The sequence below is a fragment of the Hippichthys cyanospilos genome, chromosome 15, assembly GCF_059441005.1.
Source record: "Hippichthys cyanospilos isolate Australia breed blue-spotted pipefish chromosome 15, RoL_Hcya_1.0, whole genome shotgun sequence".
NCBI classification, from domain to species: domain Eukaryota; kingdom Metazoa; phylum Chordata; class Actinopteri; order Syngnathiformes; family Syngnathidae; genus Hippichthys; species Hippichthys cyanospilos.
The window spans coordinates 661369-682193 of NC_142383.1; the positions used below are offsets into that span (position 1 = coordinate 661369).

The following is a 20825-nucleotide window of genomic DNA, read 5'->3' on the forward strand; positions in this document are numbered from 1 at the left end:
TTCTTGTATTGTCATTGTAGTGGGAACAAAGATCAGAGATTTTTCTTCACGTCCTCCCAGGTGGCTGAGAAGTGTTTAAATTCACGCTGTGACCAGAGGGGGCAGGCGAGTTTAGATAATCCCCACTGCTGTGCCCGCTACACATGGGATCCAGCTGCCTCGTTTAGGCGGGTGAGCTCAGTTTCAACTCCAGGCTTTACCTCCACCCACGTTAGATCAATGTATGCGTGCCGCTTCTGTTTGGCAATCACAGAGAGCGAGAAAGAGAGAGAGAGAGAGAGAGAGAGAGAGAGAGAGAGAGAGAGAGAGAGAGAGAGAGAGAGAGAGAGAGAGAGACGCTCCCTCCACGCTTTCTCCATCCAGTAGACGAGGGAGACCTCCAGGAAGGCACAGTGGATTTGAAGCCCCTTCCACCACACTGAACTGGGAACCTACCGCATCGTGTAGAGCGATGGAGACTGCAGTCATAGTTTCTGGAATTTATTTGTTTTTTCATTTGTGAGGAAATTAACAATCTGCACGTCTGTTTGGAATTCGTATCTTCTTTTTGGGCAGCACTGCCCAACCGGTGTAGGTTAATATTTGAAGGAGGAGAGGACCGCCCCCCCCCCCCCCAACCCCCAACACACACACACACGCACGCACGCACGCACACACACACACACACACACACACACCTCTCTCTCTCTCTCTCTCTCTCTCTCTCTCTCTCTCTCTCTCTCTCTCTTACTCCCTACCTCCCTCTTACGCTTCAACCCGCTTCAACTCTACAGTCTTACGTTTGCACATTTTTGTTGTCAAGTGAGCAATTAGTTAAGGTTGATTTGTGCTGTGGTGTCCCTGCTATTTATTGGGACTCATTTGGACTGGATTAGGACGCCATGGAACTGGTTTTCTTTGGATGTTATGGAGCTGTTTGCAAGGTGCCGGTGCTGAGGAGGAGTGGAGGATTCAACCTGCTGCTGCTCTGCTATCTGTTAGCTGCTCACAACTCTGCGCACGGTGAGTGGAACAAAAAATCCATGCTCCCAACCAAACGCAGTTGGCATTTTGCTTGTGGCAACATTACAATCTATTGAGGACCCCGTTCCGACTTTTTGGCTGTACGCTGTTAAACAAGGCCAGAGTATGTCTGCGGTGCTTCACTGATTGTTAAATACATTATACTGGACCTGATTGTTCCTTACCATTTGTAAGGCTCGGATTGGATTCTGCAGAGGGTGCAGCATCATCCAGTTTGAGACTATTTTTTGGCATTTCATGATGTTTAACCACGTGTAAGCGTTTGATACAGATTACATTTAATGCTGTAGTGAGTTTCCAACACACGTTTTTCGGAAGCTCGTGTAATCGTTTTAATTGTATTGTATAGTCTGTTCAAAAAACCGCTGTTTTCAGCAGGTCTATGAACATTTGATATCTTCTTTTATCCTGCTGTTAACACCTGCAGGCTGTCATTATACCCCATTTTCTGCCAGCATGAGGCTTAATGTGTTGAGCTTTGTTTTTGACACCTGCTCCAATAAATGATGGATCATCTGTAATATCTCTTTGGAGATGTGATCTCCTATGCAAGGTTTAAAATTTATCTTTGAGATTTACTTGTGTTTTGAAAAAATACAGGCTTTAGGTTTTGGATTTTAATGAGAATAATTAATCATCGTGTTAATATTTTTCCTCAACTTCCAGTTTTTGCTGCGCTTATTCGTTAGTTATTGGGACCTCAGCACTTAATTCACAAATTGTGACGTACAACATAAAACGTACTGTAGTTACAGTGTATGCCTTGCCCAAGGGCACCTGGAATTGTCTGAGAAGACAAATACGCTACTCCTGAGATGTACTGTTTAACTGATGAATTGGTTGTTAAGAATCATGAGGATTGTGGCAACTATGACAAATAGTCTCATTCTTGGTTATGACCAGCAGAGACACAGTAAATTCAGTCATAACTACCATATTTTTTACCCCATATATATCACTTTGTATTTTGAGACACCAGAAAACATAAATACATCATGAGGAAGAAACTAAAATATTTCAGTTCCTCGAGAGTGTTTGTCACATCATTTAGGAAAAGTATTTAAAAACTATGACCAAAAACAGTGGCGCTTGGACTTTCACCCTAAATCCTTGTTTTTTAATTGTTTCGATGGCAACAAACAAGTTTCGGTTGAATTCCAACCTTATACAATGACAACATTTCTCTTTTTAGTTTAAAATTATTTACTTACTAGAATTCAGTGGTGATCATTTGGCCCAGAAGTAAGTCCTCATCAATCCATCAGTCAGTCTCTCACTCTGTCATTTGTGTTTTAACATCAGTGGATTACATTTTGTTACAGATATTTTTGGAATATCAGTAAAAATGGTATACAAGCAAGGATAGCCCAACACAGTTTCAATCATCTAGAAACAGTTTTGACCACTGTACATGCACACAAGCACTACCTCACTCACTCACTCACTCACATCACATATATATATATATATATATATATATATATATATATATATATATATATATATATATATATATGTATATATATATATATATATATATATATATATATACTGTTTAGGTGAGTGAGTGAGTGAGTGAGTGAGTATATATATATATATATATATATATATATATATATATATATATATATATATATACTGTTTAGGTGAGTGAGTGAGTGAGTGAGTGAGGTAGTGCTTGTGTGCATGTACAGTGGTCAAAACTGTTTCTAGATGATTGAAACTGTGTTGGGCTATCCTAACATATATATCTTATATGTTAGGGATGTGATGAGATCTCACGAGATTGAACGCCACGAGATATCACAAAATCGAAAACGCCATGAGATTAATTTCGTTTTCATTTTTTAAATTTTTTTTTTAACATTGAGCCAGAAGTGCAATGGAGGGCGCAATCTTCCGGGTGTTTTCTTTTCGCTAACTTAACGTTACTTTGACCCCGCTCTAAATGGTTTGTCAAATTACTTGTACTATTTTGAGAAATGGACAGCTTTTTAAGTGTTGTGCACAAAGTCCACCGAACGATTGTATTTTTCTACAAACTGAAAGTAACGGTCGTATGTCCACCATGTGTACATATTGTCCATATTCTACCTGCTGTTTCATCTCAGTTGTCGTAGATCAGCAAGTAAACATTTTGAAACATTTGCAACAAGTGCAATATTATTATTTTTGCAATATTATTATTTATGTGTGTAATATATTACATTACCGCGTTACAGATAAGTCATGCATGTTTTTATTAATAGTATGGAGGTATTCAACAATGTGATCGGCGGATACCCACACACACACAAACACACGACCATGTTGCTGCAATTTTCTGTGTCATCTTGTGTGTGTGTGTGTGTGTGCGTGTACCTGGGGTGATGTCTTGCCGTGACATCCTTAGACACATATTTCCCTCATTCATTATATGTCCTTACACATACTGTGCACCAGTGATGTTGAAAGAAAGTTTTGAGCAGAGGCAAATTTACAAGGAGCCGTGTTATTTGTTTAACTACATTTCTCATCAACGATTTTCTAAAACTGCTGTTTGTAACATCAAATAGCTTTTCAGTAGGGAAGCTACATTTGTGATCACATAAAAGGGTTGTACCCACAGATTTCCCCAGGCAGTTCAAAACTAGAAACAACAAAGCTGTTTGTGGCCTTGCTCCTGAGGAAAGTGGACATTCACTGTATTTAGCTGTACGATGTAAACATAGGGAATTGCTTTTATCTTTTGCTGACATGCATGTTCTGGTGCTTGTTTACTACGATTTATACGCTGGAGTGTGTAGTCACATTACAATGTGTTGGTCGGACCAAAACTCATAAGTCATGGTTTGGTGATTTGGCTATTTATTTTCCAAAGAGCTGTACTGTTAATCAGTCCACATATGTGGGTGTTATTGAATTTTTTTGTACACATTTTTGAAAATTCTAAAGGGTTTATTCGCTTTCACAATGCACTACCATTGAGGATTCTGCCCGATTCCAGCAATCTGCTCTGCAAAATTATCATGGCTATCAGTGTGAATTCAAGAATCTGATGATGAATGAATCTAATGAAGAAATGATATGGTAGATGAGCTGTTTTCAGTTTTCACCTTTATACTTTCAAAAATCTAAAATAGCTTATGCTTACATTCACACATATTTTTGCCCAGTCATGGCAAGGAAGTGAAGGAAAATGAATGAATTGAATGAAATACAAACACACTTTAGTTGAGATTTATATTTTGTTACTAGGTAGGAAAAAAGATAGTCCCTTTTATTTATTTATTTATTGCAGTTGTTACTTGTTGCAGAGAGTGACCAAGGACACAATGAAATTGCATGAAAAACAACATCAACAGGGCGGATGAATGAATAAATGCGAAACTTCATGCAACTGAGAGATTTTTTTTAAATCAAATATGCTAGTTAGACAAAGAATCTCCCTCATCAGCATTTCTTTGTTGTGCACATCTATTGAGCTTAGCCTCCCGAATTCATCATTAAGCTTGATGAGAGGATGAAGAACTCAGCGGAGTAAAGAGCATATCTTTAAGGTCACCTTGGCGAATAACCCTAACACATGCATCTACACACAGCAGGCCACCGACAACTCTTCTCCACTGGACTCACTGGCTTTTACAGATGTAGTTAATAATGCACAATTGAAATGAGCGGAATAAGGTTTTAATAAAATCCTGACAGCATTGAGGATTGTCCCATTTACCTGACCATATTATATATATATATATATATATATATATATATATATATATATATATATATATATATATATATATATATACATATATATATATATATATATACATATATATATATATATATATATATATATATATATATATATATATATATATACATATATATATATATATATATATATATTATATATATATATATATATATATATATATATATATATATATATATATATATATATATATATGCATTATATACAATTTATAATCTGTGCGGTTTTAGAAATTCTGCTGACAGATAAGTGTTGAAACCATTTGAATATTTGACACTCCTGGTGTTAAGTAGTTTATTGCTTCATATACATTTTGTGGAGGCGTAAATTGCTTAAAAATGAAAACTCCTGATAATGTCGGATTATTCTAGATTCATGAAGAAATTTATACTTGCCCATAAGTATGCCCCGTATTCCTGTCATACACCACTTGCTGTGGTTACTGTGCACACTGGTAGTGGCAGGCATGTTCCTGGGCAGCTAAACGGGTCCTACAAGGGAGGCATATATTAGACTTGTTTATGTTGTATTGGCGGGCAATTGCGGCGTGTGTTGAATTATGGGGCAGGCACTGTGAGAAAAAGAGGAATTTCCACATTCGGCAGTGAAGTTTGTAAGAGGAATAAAAGTGACATTGTTGAGTCGTCTGGTATGTGTCTGACTATTCTTTGGTCTGAAGTGCTCCAACGTAACCTCCTCGGCTAGGATATAATTCGCTCTCTCCGCAACATATTCAATTAATGGTAAATAAATAAAGTGATCTTCTTATATTAAACTGCAATTTGTAATTTAGCATACATTCTTGTTGAAGATTGCCTGCTCTTGGTGGACTTAATAAAACTTTGTGGAAAAATAATTTTGTATTCCCTTTTATTTTTAGATTTTGACAGTATCACATATAGTGATAAGTTTTAATTGCTGATGCGGGTTTATTGATGTTTAAGTGCTCTGGATAATAGCCTGTGTTGTACATGATTACGGTGTACACCCACGCTTCTGAGGGGAATTTGAGTCATTGAAGGCATACTTGTGACAGACCGCCACTGGAAAACCATGAAATTAATACCAGCAATTTTATTTACATTTACGTGCAATACTTTGCACTCTGTGCATTTGTGGTTTTAGATCTAATATCCCAATTTTACCCCGCGATTTTGAATCAATTTAACATTGTAAGGCAAACAGACGTTTACATAAAAATGCAAAATTTGAATGTTTAAAAAGTAGTGTCATTCGGATACCATTTTTTGGCCCCCAGTATTGATTTTGTCAGTATTGGACGAGACCAATATCGATACCAGTATCGCCACCACCACATTTAGAATTTTTTCTCAGTCTACATAACAAAAATTGGCACACTCAGAGGGTTATGGCCATGCCCTGCTTTCAAAAACTATTTTATGAAACAGGAAAACAAAATGCAGATTGTGTCATGTTCCGAGCTCGGGGTTCTCCTGCGGCAACAAGGGGGCAGAGCCACCCGCCACACACCTGTGGCACATTTTGATCACAGGCTTTTTAAGGCCAGCCACAGCAGGAGAGCGACGCTGGGTTATACCTTTGCCAAGCTCATCTGCAGTATTGTGAAGCCCCAGCGTTCCTGTTCCGCCTGCCTCGTGTGTGTTTTGGTTGGTACTTCTAGATTTTTACCCTTTCACATGTTTTTTGTTTTTTTTTGTACTTTGTTTTAGTCACTCTCCTGTGGACCTCACTCGCCTCGCACCCCTTTTTGGACTCCTGATAAACATTTTGTCTTGCTTTATTTTGTACTTTGTGATTTCTGTTGTACTTTGTTCTTTTGACTCCCTTTGTTCCATGCTTGGTGTGCGCTTTTTGTTAATAAACAGAATTGCTATACTTCACCTGTATGTCTGGTTGGAGTCCTCACTCGCAGTTATTCGTGACAGAATGTGTCAGGCAAATTATTATTATTATTATTAGGAAAATTTTTAGGCATACGTAGGACCTAGAGACCTAAAAAAAAGTCAGCGCGAGCCATGTGCTCAGATCTACAGAAAAAGAGTTATGAATTTTTGAATGTGCATTTTTGGCCCATTTCTGCACGTTTTGCAGGTCCCAAACTGCTCCTTGTTTCTCCTAAATGCTTTACCCAATCGCTTTCACATTTGCTGTTGTGCATTATCAGTGGGCACAACTGGGCAAAATTTGGTGCAGATCCGCCGACATATATGATTGGGGTGGGGCTTTAAATTATGTGTTCAATTTTTCCTTCGCGAAGTGACAAAAACCTTAATAACTAATGTACAAGCTTAAAAATAATCTAAAACTTCAGACACATGGAGACTTTTGCCTTTAACACCTTTAAAAAAAAAATTGAAATAGCTACTAGCACCGCCTAGTGGTTGATAAAAATGTCATTTTTTTAAACTTTCATGTAAAGTGGGCCCCTGGTTTACGAGCTACCTGTTTTACGAATTTTTCACCATACGAACGTGGACCGCGGCATGTTTTTGTCCCCCTTTTACGCACAAACCTTTCGTCTTACGAACAATCCAACATGCCGGTCAGTGTGTCAGCACTATTTTTTTCGCTTTGCTGCGTCAATAAAAATAACTATTCTCGCATGTCACGGAAACGCCGATATGCTATTGGTCTTATAACGTCACAGTCACGGACTCAGTCACGGTCTCAGTCACGAAGATGCTGATATGCTATTGGTCGAATAAGGTCACAGTCACGGTCTCAGTCACGGAGATGCCGATATGCGATTGGTCGATTAAGATCACAGTCACGGTCTCAGTCACAGACATGCGGATATGCTCTTGGCCGGCGTCACGTCAATCACAGAAATGCCGATATGCTATTGGCCGAACGCCTTCATCTAGCTTGATGGCACAGCTGGTCGGTGTGTTGTGAAGACTTTGCAAACTTTATCTGTTAGACATGGCTTCTAAAATTGTAAGTGGCGGAAGAAGTAAGAGGGTGATGACAATAGAAACGAAGCAGGAGATAATAAAAAAATACGAAGGAGACGCACGCATAGTTAACCTTGCTAGTGAGTATGGCCGTAACCACTCGGCAATCTTCTAAGAGCAAGAATTTCCTTGCCTGGGGACGGACCTCGGTCAACAACAAAATGGAGAGGCTTCTTCTATTATGGATTAAAGAGAAGGAAATTGCCGGTGATATGTTCTCGTTTGAGAAAAGTTCTCTAAGAAAATAAATAAATTCTGGGGGTTGGTTTCTGCTCCCCTCCGCCTCCACCCAGCTCAAGTCACGTCGCCCCAAAGGTAAATGTCATTTTTCCTTATTATATTTATGTTATTTAATTTAACTGTACAATAGATTGTTACTAATTTTTAATATGTGTATAAAGTCGTGATGTTTTTGCCTAAGGTTTTTGCACGCGTTGCACACATTCACTAATTAACATAGGTTTGGATTGCCCGTCATAGGAGCAATTCGAGTTACGAGCATAGCCGCTGAATGGATTAAGTTCGTAACACGGGGGCCCACTGTATTGTGCTCAGTCTGTTTGAGTAAAACAAGTGAAAATTGGTCAGAACACCATTAAGACATGTAATATTAAGGTTTTAAAATGTTTCGACTTTTCGATAATGGGCGTGATCTGCACGCCACCTCAACGTCAGATGTCCCACCAAAATGAAAAAAGTGGCTGTAATTGGCCCCAAAATGGCCTTATGAGTGGAAAATAGCCTCTCACTCCCGGCCCGTTTGACCTAGAGCTAGAAAATTTATAGCCTTATGTAGGACCTCGAGCCCTACAAAAAAGTCAGCGCGAGCCATATGCTCAGATGTACAGAAAGAGAGTTATGAATTTTTGAATGTGCACTTTTGGCCCATATTTGCTCGTTTGCAGGTCCCAAACGGCTCCTTTTTTCTCCTAAACGCTTGACCCAATCGACTTCAAATTTGCTGTGGTGTTTTATCTGACTGAGAGGCACAATTGTTCAAATTTTTGTGAAGATCCGCCATCAAATATGTTGGGGGCGGGGCTTCATATTATGCCTTTGATGTTTACTTCGCCACATGTGACACAAACCTTTATAACTCAGCTGTACAAGCTTCGAAAAATCTGAAACTTCACAGACACATGATGACTCAAGCCCTTAACACGTGTATATTTCTTCAATTGCTTATAAGGCCACCTAGTGGCAAACAAAAATGTCAGTCTGATGTCTCGCCAAAACGAACAAGGTTGGTGTATTTGGACCTAGATGGTCTTATCTTTTCAAAACGTCATATATTTGATGGGTTTCCAATGCAGAACACACCTATCAATGCATTTTTTGTCGTGGTGCGAGTGCGACCTAGTGGCAGCCAAAAATATAGCATTTTTTTAAACGTTTTTGTCATGATTGGGCATGGCGGCTTGAGGCGGTGTTGGACATGTGAAAGGTGGAACCAAAAAATGCAGGACAGACTGGGATGAGGCTCAAATGAGGAGGATTTAATAACAAACGAAAGCAAGGTTGGAAAGAACCAAAAAATACAAAGAACAACAAAAATGCTAAACTCAACTTATTGGGGCAACAAGGAACAGGAGGCAGCACGGGAAGGACGGGTACAAGGGAAGGCGAGGCAAGACAGCCGGAAGAAGACATACAATGTGACCAACAAGGGACGAGGCAAAACACTGGGGCTTAAATACTAACAGAACTAATTAAGACGCAAGACCCCTGGGAACAACAAGGGGCGAGGAAACTGACTGGAGGAAACACTAGGCTGGAACACACAGGCGACAGGTGAGGTTAATTACTGTGACGACATGGGGGAAACAATGAGAACCTGTAACTGAAACTACACATGCTTAAACCGAAAACAAAAACGGACAGAAATGTGACAGTTTTTACGTGTTTAGCTGAGCCCTTTGAAGTAATATCGCTGATATATCGTCTGACAAGCCTCTAGACAGCCCTGCTTACCTCCACCAAATTTGACAAAGTTTCGATAATGGGCGTGGCCTCGTCCATTTTCATTCCGAAGCTTTATCGGACCAGTAAAAGCTGCTGTAATTTGACCCAGATGATCTGATCTTCTCACAATTTCACACATTGGATGTGAATCTATTCCTGAAGACATCGACAAACATATATTCCAGTTTAAAGTTAGCGCCACCTAGTGGCTGCAAAAAATGTCATTAGTCGAAAGATTACAGTCAATCCTGTTCGGTTTATCCTACAGCTATGAAACTTTTTAGGCAAATGAAGGACTGTAAGACATACAAAAAAGTAACAGGAGTGATTGCTAGGATGTACAGAAAATTTTTTATGAATTTTTTTAATGTGCTATTTTGCCCCATACTTAGACATTAGCTGGTCTCAAACTAGTGCCTTTTTCTCCAAGAGTGACAAAAACCTTAATAACTCAGCTGTAACAGCTTCAAACCATCTGAAACTTTGCAGGGACTTTAAAAGTCAATGCCCCAATACAGCTATGTTATAAACTTCCAAATCATTTACAGTGCCACCTAGTGGTGGACAAAAATCTCATTTTTTACACTTTCATGTACTGTGCAATGCCCGTTTGACTAAATCTCATATGTCAAAGTCAAGGCCCGCGGGCCGGATGTGGCCCGCGAAAGGGTTTTATCTGGCTCCCGTGATGTTATTAAGTCATTATTAGATCCGGCCCGCAGGCCACTTCAAGCCAGCAGCCCACAGATATGATGTACTACATTTCCCACAATGCAACGGGGACGCGCCGAGCGGAAGGCGGCTTCATTTAATTATTTATTAGCAGTCATTAGCATAACAGCAAAAGGTATCTTACAGATACCCATCAACAATGGCAAAACGGAAGGTGGACAATGAAAACCGGGGGTTTCAAACAAGGTGGGAGATGAGTATATGTTCATGGAGATAGCTGGAAAACCTGTGTGTTTTCTATTTGGAGAAAGTGTGGCCGTAATGAAAGAGTATAATATGAGACGGCATCATGAAACAAAACACGCGGACAAAAACAAGATTATGGACATCGCACAAAGGCTACAGAAGGTTGAGGAATTAAAACGATCAAATCTTGACAGGGTCTGTTCAGAAAAGCCAAGTCACAAAGCGAAGCTGCTGTCAAGGCAAGTTTTATTTTAGCAGAGGAGATCGGCCATTTACAGAGGGGGATTTAATCAAAAACTGTATGCTTAAAGTATGTGACGCCCAGAGAAAAGACAGCTCTTTTTAAACGTAAATGAAGCTGAACAAAACATCACACAGAAGTTGACTTACTGCTGAACACCTTCACTGTTTTGAGGATTTCCTCAGCTCAAACCCTGACCCCGAACATTGATGAACTTGTTATAAATGAGACACCATCAAGTAACAGCCTCAGCCTCAAACAAGTGACCATTACTGTGCAATTACATATTCAGAGTTTTTACTCTGTTCAAGTTTAAAAGTTAAATATGCACATATGACTATTCCTTGAAGAAAGTCTTGTTTTTTGTTAAGAGATTTTTGCACTTTATTTTATTGTATTTTGATGCAATATATTTTTTACGTTATTTCAGTTGTGTGAATGATAGAAAACTTTTCATATTATTTTTTTTTTTTAAGTTGCCTAAATTCAGCCCACTTTTGCTAAATGAGAGAATATACTGAAGGTGCCTCGAATAAGATCACTTCATTCATTTAATGTTCATGTTATGAGTTTTTTTTTTATAAAAGACCTTTGTATTTTGTGCCTACTGAAATTAAAAATTACTGACAGTCATAAGAAATTATTGCTTATTTTATCCAATCATATTGTAATATATTTGTTATGTTTTCAGGTTTTCAGGTTTCAGGTTAAATTTTGGTTTCAATTAAGATCAGTCCGGCCCTCAGCTTGTAACCAAATGTTTTATTTGGCCCTCCGTCCATTTGACTTTGACACCCCTGGACTAAATGAACTCAAAAATGGTCAGAAAAGCTTTGAGACATTGGAACATGAAGGTTCTTAACTTTAATGACTTTTCAATAGAGGGTGTGGCCTCTATGCCAACTTAAAGTCCGATGTCTCGCCAAAACGGTAAAAGTTGCTGTAATTGGACCTAGATTATCTGATATTTTCAAACTGTCATATATGGGAGGGGAGTCCAATGTTAAACACACTTACAAGCCTATTTTTTATCGTAGTGCGAGCACCACCTAGTGGCAGCAAAAAATATAGCAATCCTTTAATGTTTTTATGTACTCTGCTGAGCCCCTTGAAGTGATATCCTGTAAATGTTGTCTGAAAAGCCATTGGCCACACCTAATGCCCTCCACCAAATAGTACGATGTTTCGACAATGGCCGTGGCCTATACGGCAGTATAGTCACACAACTGTTACAATAAAAGCTGCAGTAACTCAACCCACATTATCCCACCTTCTGTAAATTTTACATATTTGATAAGAGTCCTGCACTGAAGTCATCTTCAACTAATTTTTCATCGTTCATACTCCTTGTTCATACCCCGACCTGTTCATACCCCAACGTGCACAGGTCTGCGAGGGCCCTTCATAGCTGCTTGCAGCTCTAGTTAGTATTACTATTTTAATTGTTCAACAGGAAGGGTTGACTGACAATAAAAGTAGTCAGCTAAAAGTGAGAGTTTTTGCTCTCAAAGGTCAAATTAATCCAATGTTGCATGTGATTCAAAACATGAACTGCATACTAAGAGTACAAAAAAGTCTAATTAAATGTAAAAAAGACATAGAGTTGGGAGGGTTGCCACTTTGTCATCAAGAGGTTAGAAGATTTGTTAGGAGATAGGCTGGCGCTTTCCACAGCATTTGGAAACCTTGTCAACATGATCCCTGTTCCAACTAGCAATAATGACAATGTAAGCTCACGCTAATTTTCACTGTACAATTGCTATTAATAATAGTCTATAAATAGCTCTGGTCAATGTGTATCAAGATGAAGCACAGTTTTAGCCAGTACGTTAAACACCTTAACCTTATGTAGGCTAGCTGTTGATGTTGCCCCACAAAACCATCTTTTTTTGAAACATATATCCCTGGCCTAAGCCATCTGATCTTGAATTTGAATATTAACATTGACATTGTGAAATCGGCTTACTGTTTTTGCCGACAATGTAAATAATGCATCACTATGGTGTGAAGTTAAGGTATAAAGGGATTAAAATACAAAAAGGGATTTTGTATCTTGTCTTTAAAGGTTTTCAATACAATTCAGAGAAAATGATTTGCACTGGTACAGTGGGCCCCCGGTTTAAGAACTCTCCCTCTTACGAACTTTTCGACTTACGAGCATGGACCGCCGCGTTTTTAAACCTCCTCTTACGCACAAACCTTTCGTCATACGAACAATTCGACATGCTGGTCAATATGTTCGTACAATTATTTTCGCTTTGCTGCATCAACGAAATTGAATGATCACGCAAGTAACGGCAACGCTGAACGCTCTTGCTCTTGCAATGTCACAGTCACTGTCTCAGTCACGGTGTCAGTCACGGAGTCAGTCACAGAGATGCCGATATGCTATTGGTCGATTAAGGTCACAGCCCGGTCTCACTCATGGAGATGCGGATATACTATTGGCCGGCGTCACGTCAATCACAGAAATGCCGATATGCTTGGCCGAATGCCTTCATCTAGCTCAATGTTTCTCAACCTTTTGATCATCGCGACATATTTAAAGCCTTGAGGGTGCTGTCCGTGGCACAGTCAATGCCGTAAATGACTGTATACAGCGGACGGGGGGGGGGGGGGTGCTGTCCGCGCCACAGTCAAATTTAGACAGCAGACCGGGGGGATGATTCCACGACGATGCCGCGGCACACAGTGGTTGAAAAACATGGATCTAGCTTGATGGCACAGCTGGTCGGTGTGTTGTGAAGACTTTGCAAACTTTATCTGTTAGACGCGGCTGCTAAAATCGCTAGTGGCGGTAAAGGAAGAATTAAGAGAATGATGACAATAGAAATGAAGCAGGAGATAATAAAAAAAATACGAAGGAGGCGCACGCATAGTTAATCTTGCTCTGAGTATGGCCGTAACCGCTCAGCAATCTTCTAAGGGCAAGACTTTCCTTGCCGGGGGACGGACCTCGGTCGACAACAAAATGGAGAGGCTTCTTTTATTATGGATTAAAGAGAAGGAAATCGCCGGTGATATGTTCTAGTTTGAGAAAAGTTCCCGTTTAAGAAAATAAATAAATAAATTCTGCCGGTTGGTCTCTGCTCCCCTCCGCCTCCACCCAGCTCAAGTCACGTCGCCCCAAAGGTAAATGTCATTTTTCCTTTGTATATGTTATTCAATTTAACTGTACAGTAGATTATGTTACTCATTTTTAATATGTGTATAAAGTCGTGATGTTTTTACCTAAGGTTTTTGCACGACTTGCATGCATTCACTAATTAACATAGGTTTGGAATGCCTGTCATATGAGCAGTTAGAGTTACGAGCGTAGCCGCTTAACGGATTAAGTTCGTAACAAGGGGGCCCAATATATTAGACTTTAGTCAATCTTTCGCTGGATGTGAAATAAGCTATATTTGGATTGGCAATTCTATATTTTCAGTTATGGTGGTGAGAGTAGGATAAAAGTAATGCTTTTTGTAGCTGCAATACATTTCATTTACAGTATTATTGTCAAAGCGTTTATTGTCATGTACACAGTGTAGAAACATACTTTCCCATCCACACGACTGTCATTAAATAAGTCAAGACAAGCTAAGATGTGGTGGGCATTCAGCTTTTATGATTTTAATCATAGAAAGCCCAGAGGTAGACTATTACTTGACTGTTAGAAATTCCATTCATCTATTATCTTCCACTTATCTGGGGTCAGATCGCGAGGGCAGCAACCTCAACAGGGACACCCAGACTTGCCTCTCCCTGGCCACTTCATTCAGATCCTCCGGGGGAATCCCAAGGCGTTCCCTGGTCAGCCTAGAGACATAGTCCCTCCAGCGTATCCTGGGGCATCCCTGGGGCCTCCTCCCGGTGGGACATGCTCGGAAAACCTCACCAAACCTCACCGTCCGGGAAGCATACTAACCCGATGCACGAACCACCTCAACTGGTACCTCTCAATTTGGAGGAGCAGCGGCTCGACATTGAGTCCCTCACAGATCACCGAGCTTCTCACCCTATCTCTAAGGGAGAGTTGAACACCCTGTGTAGAAAACCCACTTTGGCTGCTTGTATCCAGGATCTCTTTCTTTCGGTCACGACCCATTGCTCATTACCATAGGTGAAGGCAAGATCCTAGATCGGCCGCTAAATGGAGAGCTTCGCCCTTCGGCTAGGGTTAGGGTAGACAGACCGGTACAAAGTATGCATTACAGCAGATGCTGCACCGATTCACCTGTTGATCTCTCGTTCCACTCCACCCTCACTCATGAACAAGTGATTTCAGTCCGATAAATAGAACCCACCTCGAAGCCTTCTGACTCTGCTTCCTCAGCTGCTTCCAAGTCGGTGGAATTGAGGAGGTCTTCAAAGTATTCTGCCCACGACGTCCCGAGCTGAGGTCAGCAGCACCCCATCCCCACCATACACAGGTATGGTGCATTGGTACACATGGTGCACTGCTGTCCCTGCCTGAGACGCCGAATGGTGAACCAGAATTTTCTCGAAGCCTCCTGTAATTCGTTTTTCATAGCCTCACCGCACTCCTTCCACACCCGAGTTTTTGCCTCGGCAACTGCTGAAGCCACACACCGCTAGGCCTGTCAGTACATTTCTATGTAGTCCCACAGGCCAAAAAGGCCTGATAGGACTCCTTCAGCGAGACAGCATCCCTTACCACTGGTGTCCACTAGTGCTTTTGGGCATTGCCGCTGCGAGAGGCACCGACGACCTTATGTCAGAGAAATCTCAGAAAAGAAGACTAGGACAAGCCTAGCTGCTTAAACAGCAAAAAGAGTAACTCAGACCAGCCAAGATTGACTTTTCTATGCCGGCATAGGGAAAAAAGCTTGGGCAAATGTAACTCGTGGGTCTTCCAACGCTAGTTTTTCCACTGCCCAGCCGTCCCCCCCTGGCTTTTATTGAGTAGAAGCATAGCAGATTACAAGACACAACAAAAGAGCCAGCCGGGCGCCACCGGCAGCTGGGCCAAGGTCCCGGCTCACACTTTCGTGCGTCAACAGTTCTATCTAAGGACAGGGTCAAGATGAACTAGGATTGCATAAATGGGTAACAATGAACTAAGCACATAATGATAACAACCTAATATATGATTCCCTTCACACCTTACGGTCACAACTCTGATCAGCTGCCTTGACAATGGAGGCACAGAACATGGTCCTCTCAGACTCAATGTCCCCCGCCTACCCCGGATGTGGGAGAAATTCTGATGGAGGTGGGAGTTGAAACTCCTTCTGACAAAGGACTCTCACAGATGTTCCCAGCAGACCCTCACAATACGTGTGGGCCTGCCCGGCATCCACCCCCACCATTGGAGCCAACACAACACCAGGTGGTGATCAGTGGACAGCTCTGCCCCTCTCTTCACCTGAGTGTCCAGAACATGCACATATGTACATCCCTATGTTTGAATTCAATAACGGGGGGCGGCAGCAAATCCAATGACACAAACAGTCGATCATCAAACTGCTGCCTTAGAGTGTCCCAGCACCAAATGCACATATGCACATCCCTATGTTTGAATTCAATAACGGGGGGGCTTTCCTCCCAATCACATACCCCTCCATTGAAGTACCCCAGCAGACTGAGAGTCTCCAGAGGGAGCGCTCAACAGCACAGCCTCCAAGGACTCTAAAAAGGGTGGATACTCTTAACTATGGGATGGTGCATGAGCACAAACCACAGTCAGGACCTGTCTCCCCACCCGAAGGCGGAGGGAGGCTACCCTCTCATCTACTGGGGTAAACCCCAATGTACAGGCGCTGAGCTGTGGGTCAATAAATATGGGACCAATAAGGGAGAACGACGCATCTGTGATTGACATGTTTGTAGGAGCCAATTCACAGCATTTCACTTAACAGAGTTACTTTAAATTTCATTTTTTTTAATGGCCAAGAGCTAGAAAGTTATTTACTTGTTTATGGGTTGTTTTGGCTCATTACCCAATGGACATTTATGTTACTGCCCCTTTAAGGCAGAGGGAAAGGTGCATAATACTGGCCCTTTAAGAGTCTTAGGCCAGCATCACAGGGGCAGTTGAGATTGATCGCAGATTAGAGAACACGGTTTCTTCACCGTAATTTTTGCCTTTTATTGAAAGTATTTTTGTTTGAAGAGCTTTGGAACTACTATGGAATTACATTTATTATTTTATTGAATAAAAGATAGACCTGTGGATTCTTTTTAAAATTTTCTTCATTGTATTTGAACCTGGGCAAGCATGCAAGTAAACCAGGCAGCCAGAAGTCTCAACCCGCACAAACAAATCACTGCTAAACAATCTGCTAAACAAATCACAACTATTTTTGTTTGCTTTCAACACGTTTGTCATTAATATTATTTTTATATCTTGAGCAATAAGTGTTTTATACATGACAGTGTGATGTATGTACCACTTGTCCCCATGGCAATAAACGAGCCACGTTGTGAAAAAGAAAAAAAATCTCACTCACTTTCACCGCTTGTTCTTCTATTTGCATATACTCCAACAGTCATTCTATCTTAAAAGAAGCACATTTCTTTGTTACTTTCGCTGGATGAGTGGATGTGTCACTGCTTGTTCGTTTCGCCAAGAAAAGAGGTTAGCATGCATGTGCATCTCTTAATTCCACACTGTTTGCTAGCTAAAGTTTCTGTCCATGCGTAGGATGAATAGTGAAGCTTATTGTGTCATTGGCTGGACACTTGTCACTCGCTGTCACGATGCAAAATGGTACAGAAAACAATATTATTGGTCTAATTAATCAGATAAGATGAGGTCTAATATTAGATATCACTTAATTGTCTATATTGCATTTTGTTTTATGCACAGCATAGCTTTTCTTGTGCGCTGAGAACATGGGAGCAGTGCGCAATTGCGCACACGCGCAGCTTAGAGGGAACACTGATCGTGAGACCGTCAGATTCCCACTCTTAGTTTTGGGAAATCAAAATATTAACTATTGTCTATTTACATTTTTATTCAGCAAAACTTGACCTTTTACTAACATTTTTTTAACTTTGTCTGCCATGTTTGTTTTAATCTCCCAGGTCATGTTTTCTCATTTTTACCCAAGATCTCGTTGTTATGAGATTGTGTCTGGAGGATCTGGTTATAGGAAAAAAAAAAAAAAAAAAAGCCTCCTGAAAGCGCTATGCTATCTTTAGGCCCGAAACAATATCAACTTGGCAATTTTGTTTGTATCAGTGACAGGTCAAGTAGTCACAAGTATTCACAAAGTATACACAATCAGGCAACAAAGAGCCAAAAAGAAACAGTTCAAAAGATTGTGAAGAGGAACAAATGTTGACATATTGAGGCTGCACACTTTCTACCAAGATGGACCATTATATCAAATCTATGAAAAAAATTGATAATGGAGGACACATGTAAGTGCATTCTTTCAAGTCCAGAGGAGCCAACATTTTTCAGAGGTAAAATGAGCACTGAAGTTATACTGATAGATTTCTCCTTAGTTTTAGTTGTTATTGTTATTGTTTTTTTTAATTTTCCACCAACTCAAGTGACATCACAGATCTGTTTCATTTACAGTTGAAGAGCGCTGTCACCACTATTTTATGCTGGCACATGTGGCAAGGTGCTATCTTTTTTTATTATTACCACATCAGTGCCATGTGAAAGAGTATTCTCAACTACTGGGGATATATTTAACACAGTCAAGGGCATGATTGAAATAAAAAAATGTGGACATGGTATTTTTTTTGATAAAGAATGTATAATGTATGCATACATGGTGTCTTTATAGGACTTTTTCAATGATTTCTTTGTGAAGTCAAAGGTGAAACAAAACACTAGTTGAGGAGTTGAAACTTCACGTAAATTATATAATCATGGTAACTTTCAAAATACAACCATGCTGCAAATTCTAAACTTTTGCAGCTTGATGTACTAAATCTTAACGACTCGTATGTTTATTGTCCCAGTTTGGACAGGCCCACACTCATTATAATCCACTTTTTTTTTTTTGATGGATGTCAAACCTATGTGTTATATTGCATTTCCTTTCATTTGTGCACCATGCTATTGAGCAGCGGTCAGGATAAGTCGACAGACAGCAAATTCTAGGATGACTTGTCTGTTACACCTCAAGACAGTAAGTAGCGCTAGAGACCAGTAAATGTTTTTGACCGAGCTGTCTCTTGCTTACACAACGCAAAGTGTTTGCCTCAAACCTAGTGCTATTGTATTTGCATGTACTTCGTGTGCGTGGGAGAAGGGTATGTAATCTTGCCGAAGTTGTGCTAGTGTGTATATGTGTGTATTTTGGTGTAATGGTATAATGCTTGTTTGAAAAAAAAGGGCAATAAATAGAGATGTTTGACCAAACTTGATGAATAACCGTGATTAATAATCATGATTTCAATCTTGACCCAAATAACCGTCATGTTTGATTGTATTTGGTTTTATTTCAGCATGCATGTCTTGATGTCAATGCAACACCAAATTTGTGGGGAAAATAAGAGAAAAAGATGGTTGAAAAAATAAGCATTAGTACTTTTTGCTCTTTGCATATATGTATTTTGTTAATTCAAAATTCTTCTTAGTTGTGGCTTTTTAACCTGCTTAGGCATTTAGTTGTTTTGTAAAACATTTTTGACTTTGACATACATACAGTATAAAAATTATATAATGATCATAACAACACTACAGTACTTTCATTGTGTGTTAAGTGCCACCCCCCCCCCCCCCTCCCACCCCCCAAGACAATTCAGAAACAATATTTTATACAGCTGCTTAAATTTTAAAAGTATTTTCTTCCAGCTTATACTGTCCTGGTGGGTGGGGATGATTAAAAGAAAAAAAAAGAAAGAAAAGAAAACTGCATTTGGCAGTACAATTGGCTGGTAACCAGTCCAGGGTATCCCCCGACTACTGCTCACAGACAGCTGGTGTAGACACCATGAAGCCAGGGAACCTAGTGAGGATAAGTGGCTGGAAAATGGATGGATAGAACACAAAGCAGTGTCAGTTTGTAATAACAAGACAATATTCCCTCAAAGATTTGGGGTGAGGTTTGCACCTTACCCTACATTTAATTTTCTGCCAGCCTATAGCTGTTCCAACCCAGTTCCGCCTAAGACAGAGTGCTATCAAGTCAATGGGCATGAGAACAGCTCTTCTCTTTTCACATTCTTTTTCTTTTTTACTTGTCAGGTTCTCAGAAAAAAAGTCAAAAGATGGAAAAAAAATGCCAGAGGAAGAGGCAAACCATAGACAGAGTTAACTGCTTTGATTCTGGCTGAAATTAGGTCTCCTGTCAAATGATGCAGCAGAGATGTACTCACAAGAGTAGAACATACAGTACAATTCAGGTCGACTGCAGTGCACAGATTGTGTGAGATGCTTATGCCAGATATGATTGCTCAAATTGTAAAATTCATTTGAACTTTTGCTAACATATTTTACAAAAAATGCGGCTGAACTTAAAAAAGTCAACCCTGTGTTGAAAATCTGAACAATTCTGACTGTGATCTATTCAGTTGTGTTTTGAGCTTCGTGCATAAGGAGGGAAAACTTAAAAGATGGTATTGATCTCATTGTGCCAATTTCATATTGAGACTGACTTGGTATCAACTTTACCAATAAACAGGCAGTATTGTACTTTTTTGCCTTTTTTATGACAGTTTCATATTGAGACTGACTTGGTGTCAACATTATCGATAACCAAGCAATATTGTCATTTTTTAAATTTTATTTTATATTTTAAGTTTCATTCCCTTCATTAGTCACTGGACAATATCCAGTACATGTCCAGTGGACATGAACTGCATCAATTCCTAAAAATTCCTGTAAAATAGTTTCATATTGAGACTGACTTGGTGTCAACATTATCAATAACCAAGCAATATTGTCCTTTATTTAATTTTATTTTATATTTTAAGTTTCATTCCCTCCATTAGTCACTGGACAATATCCAGTTCATGTCCAGTGGACATGAACTGCATCAATTCCTTTGTGTCATTTGCATTCAAATAGGGTAAGTACAAA

General features: G+C 39.9%; 1 protein-coding gene across 15 annotated transcripts in view; it reads left to right on the plus strand.

Annotated features, from left to right (window-relative positions):
• Nucleotides 1–332: 332 nt before the first annotated feature.
• The window catches only part of dcc (DCC netrin 1 receptor), a 482450-nt gene continuing 461957 nt past the window's right edge, over nt 333–20825 (plus strand). For all 15 annotated transcript variants that reach the window (XM_088435577.1, XM_088435578.1, XM_088435580.1 and 12 more), the window contains exon 1: nt 333–1002. In XM_088435577.1, the coding sequence (XP_088291703.1) occupies nt 882–1002 (121 nt within the window). In that variant the 5' untranslated portion in view covers nt 333–881. The remainder of the gene's footprint in view (nt 1003–20825) is intronic.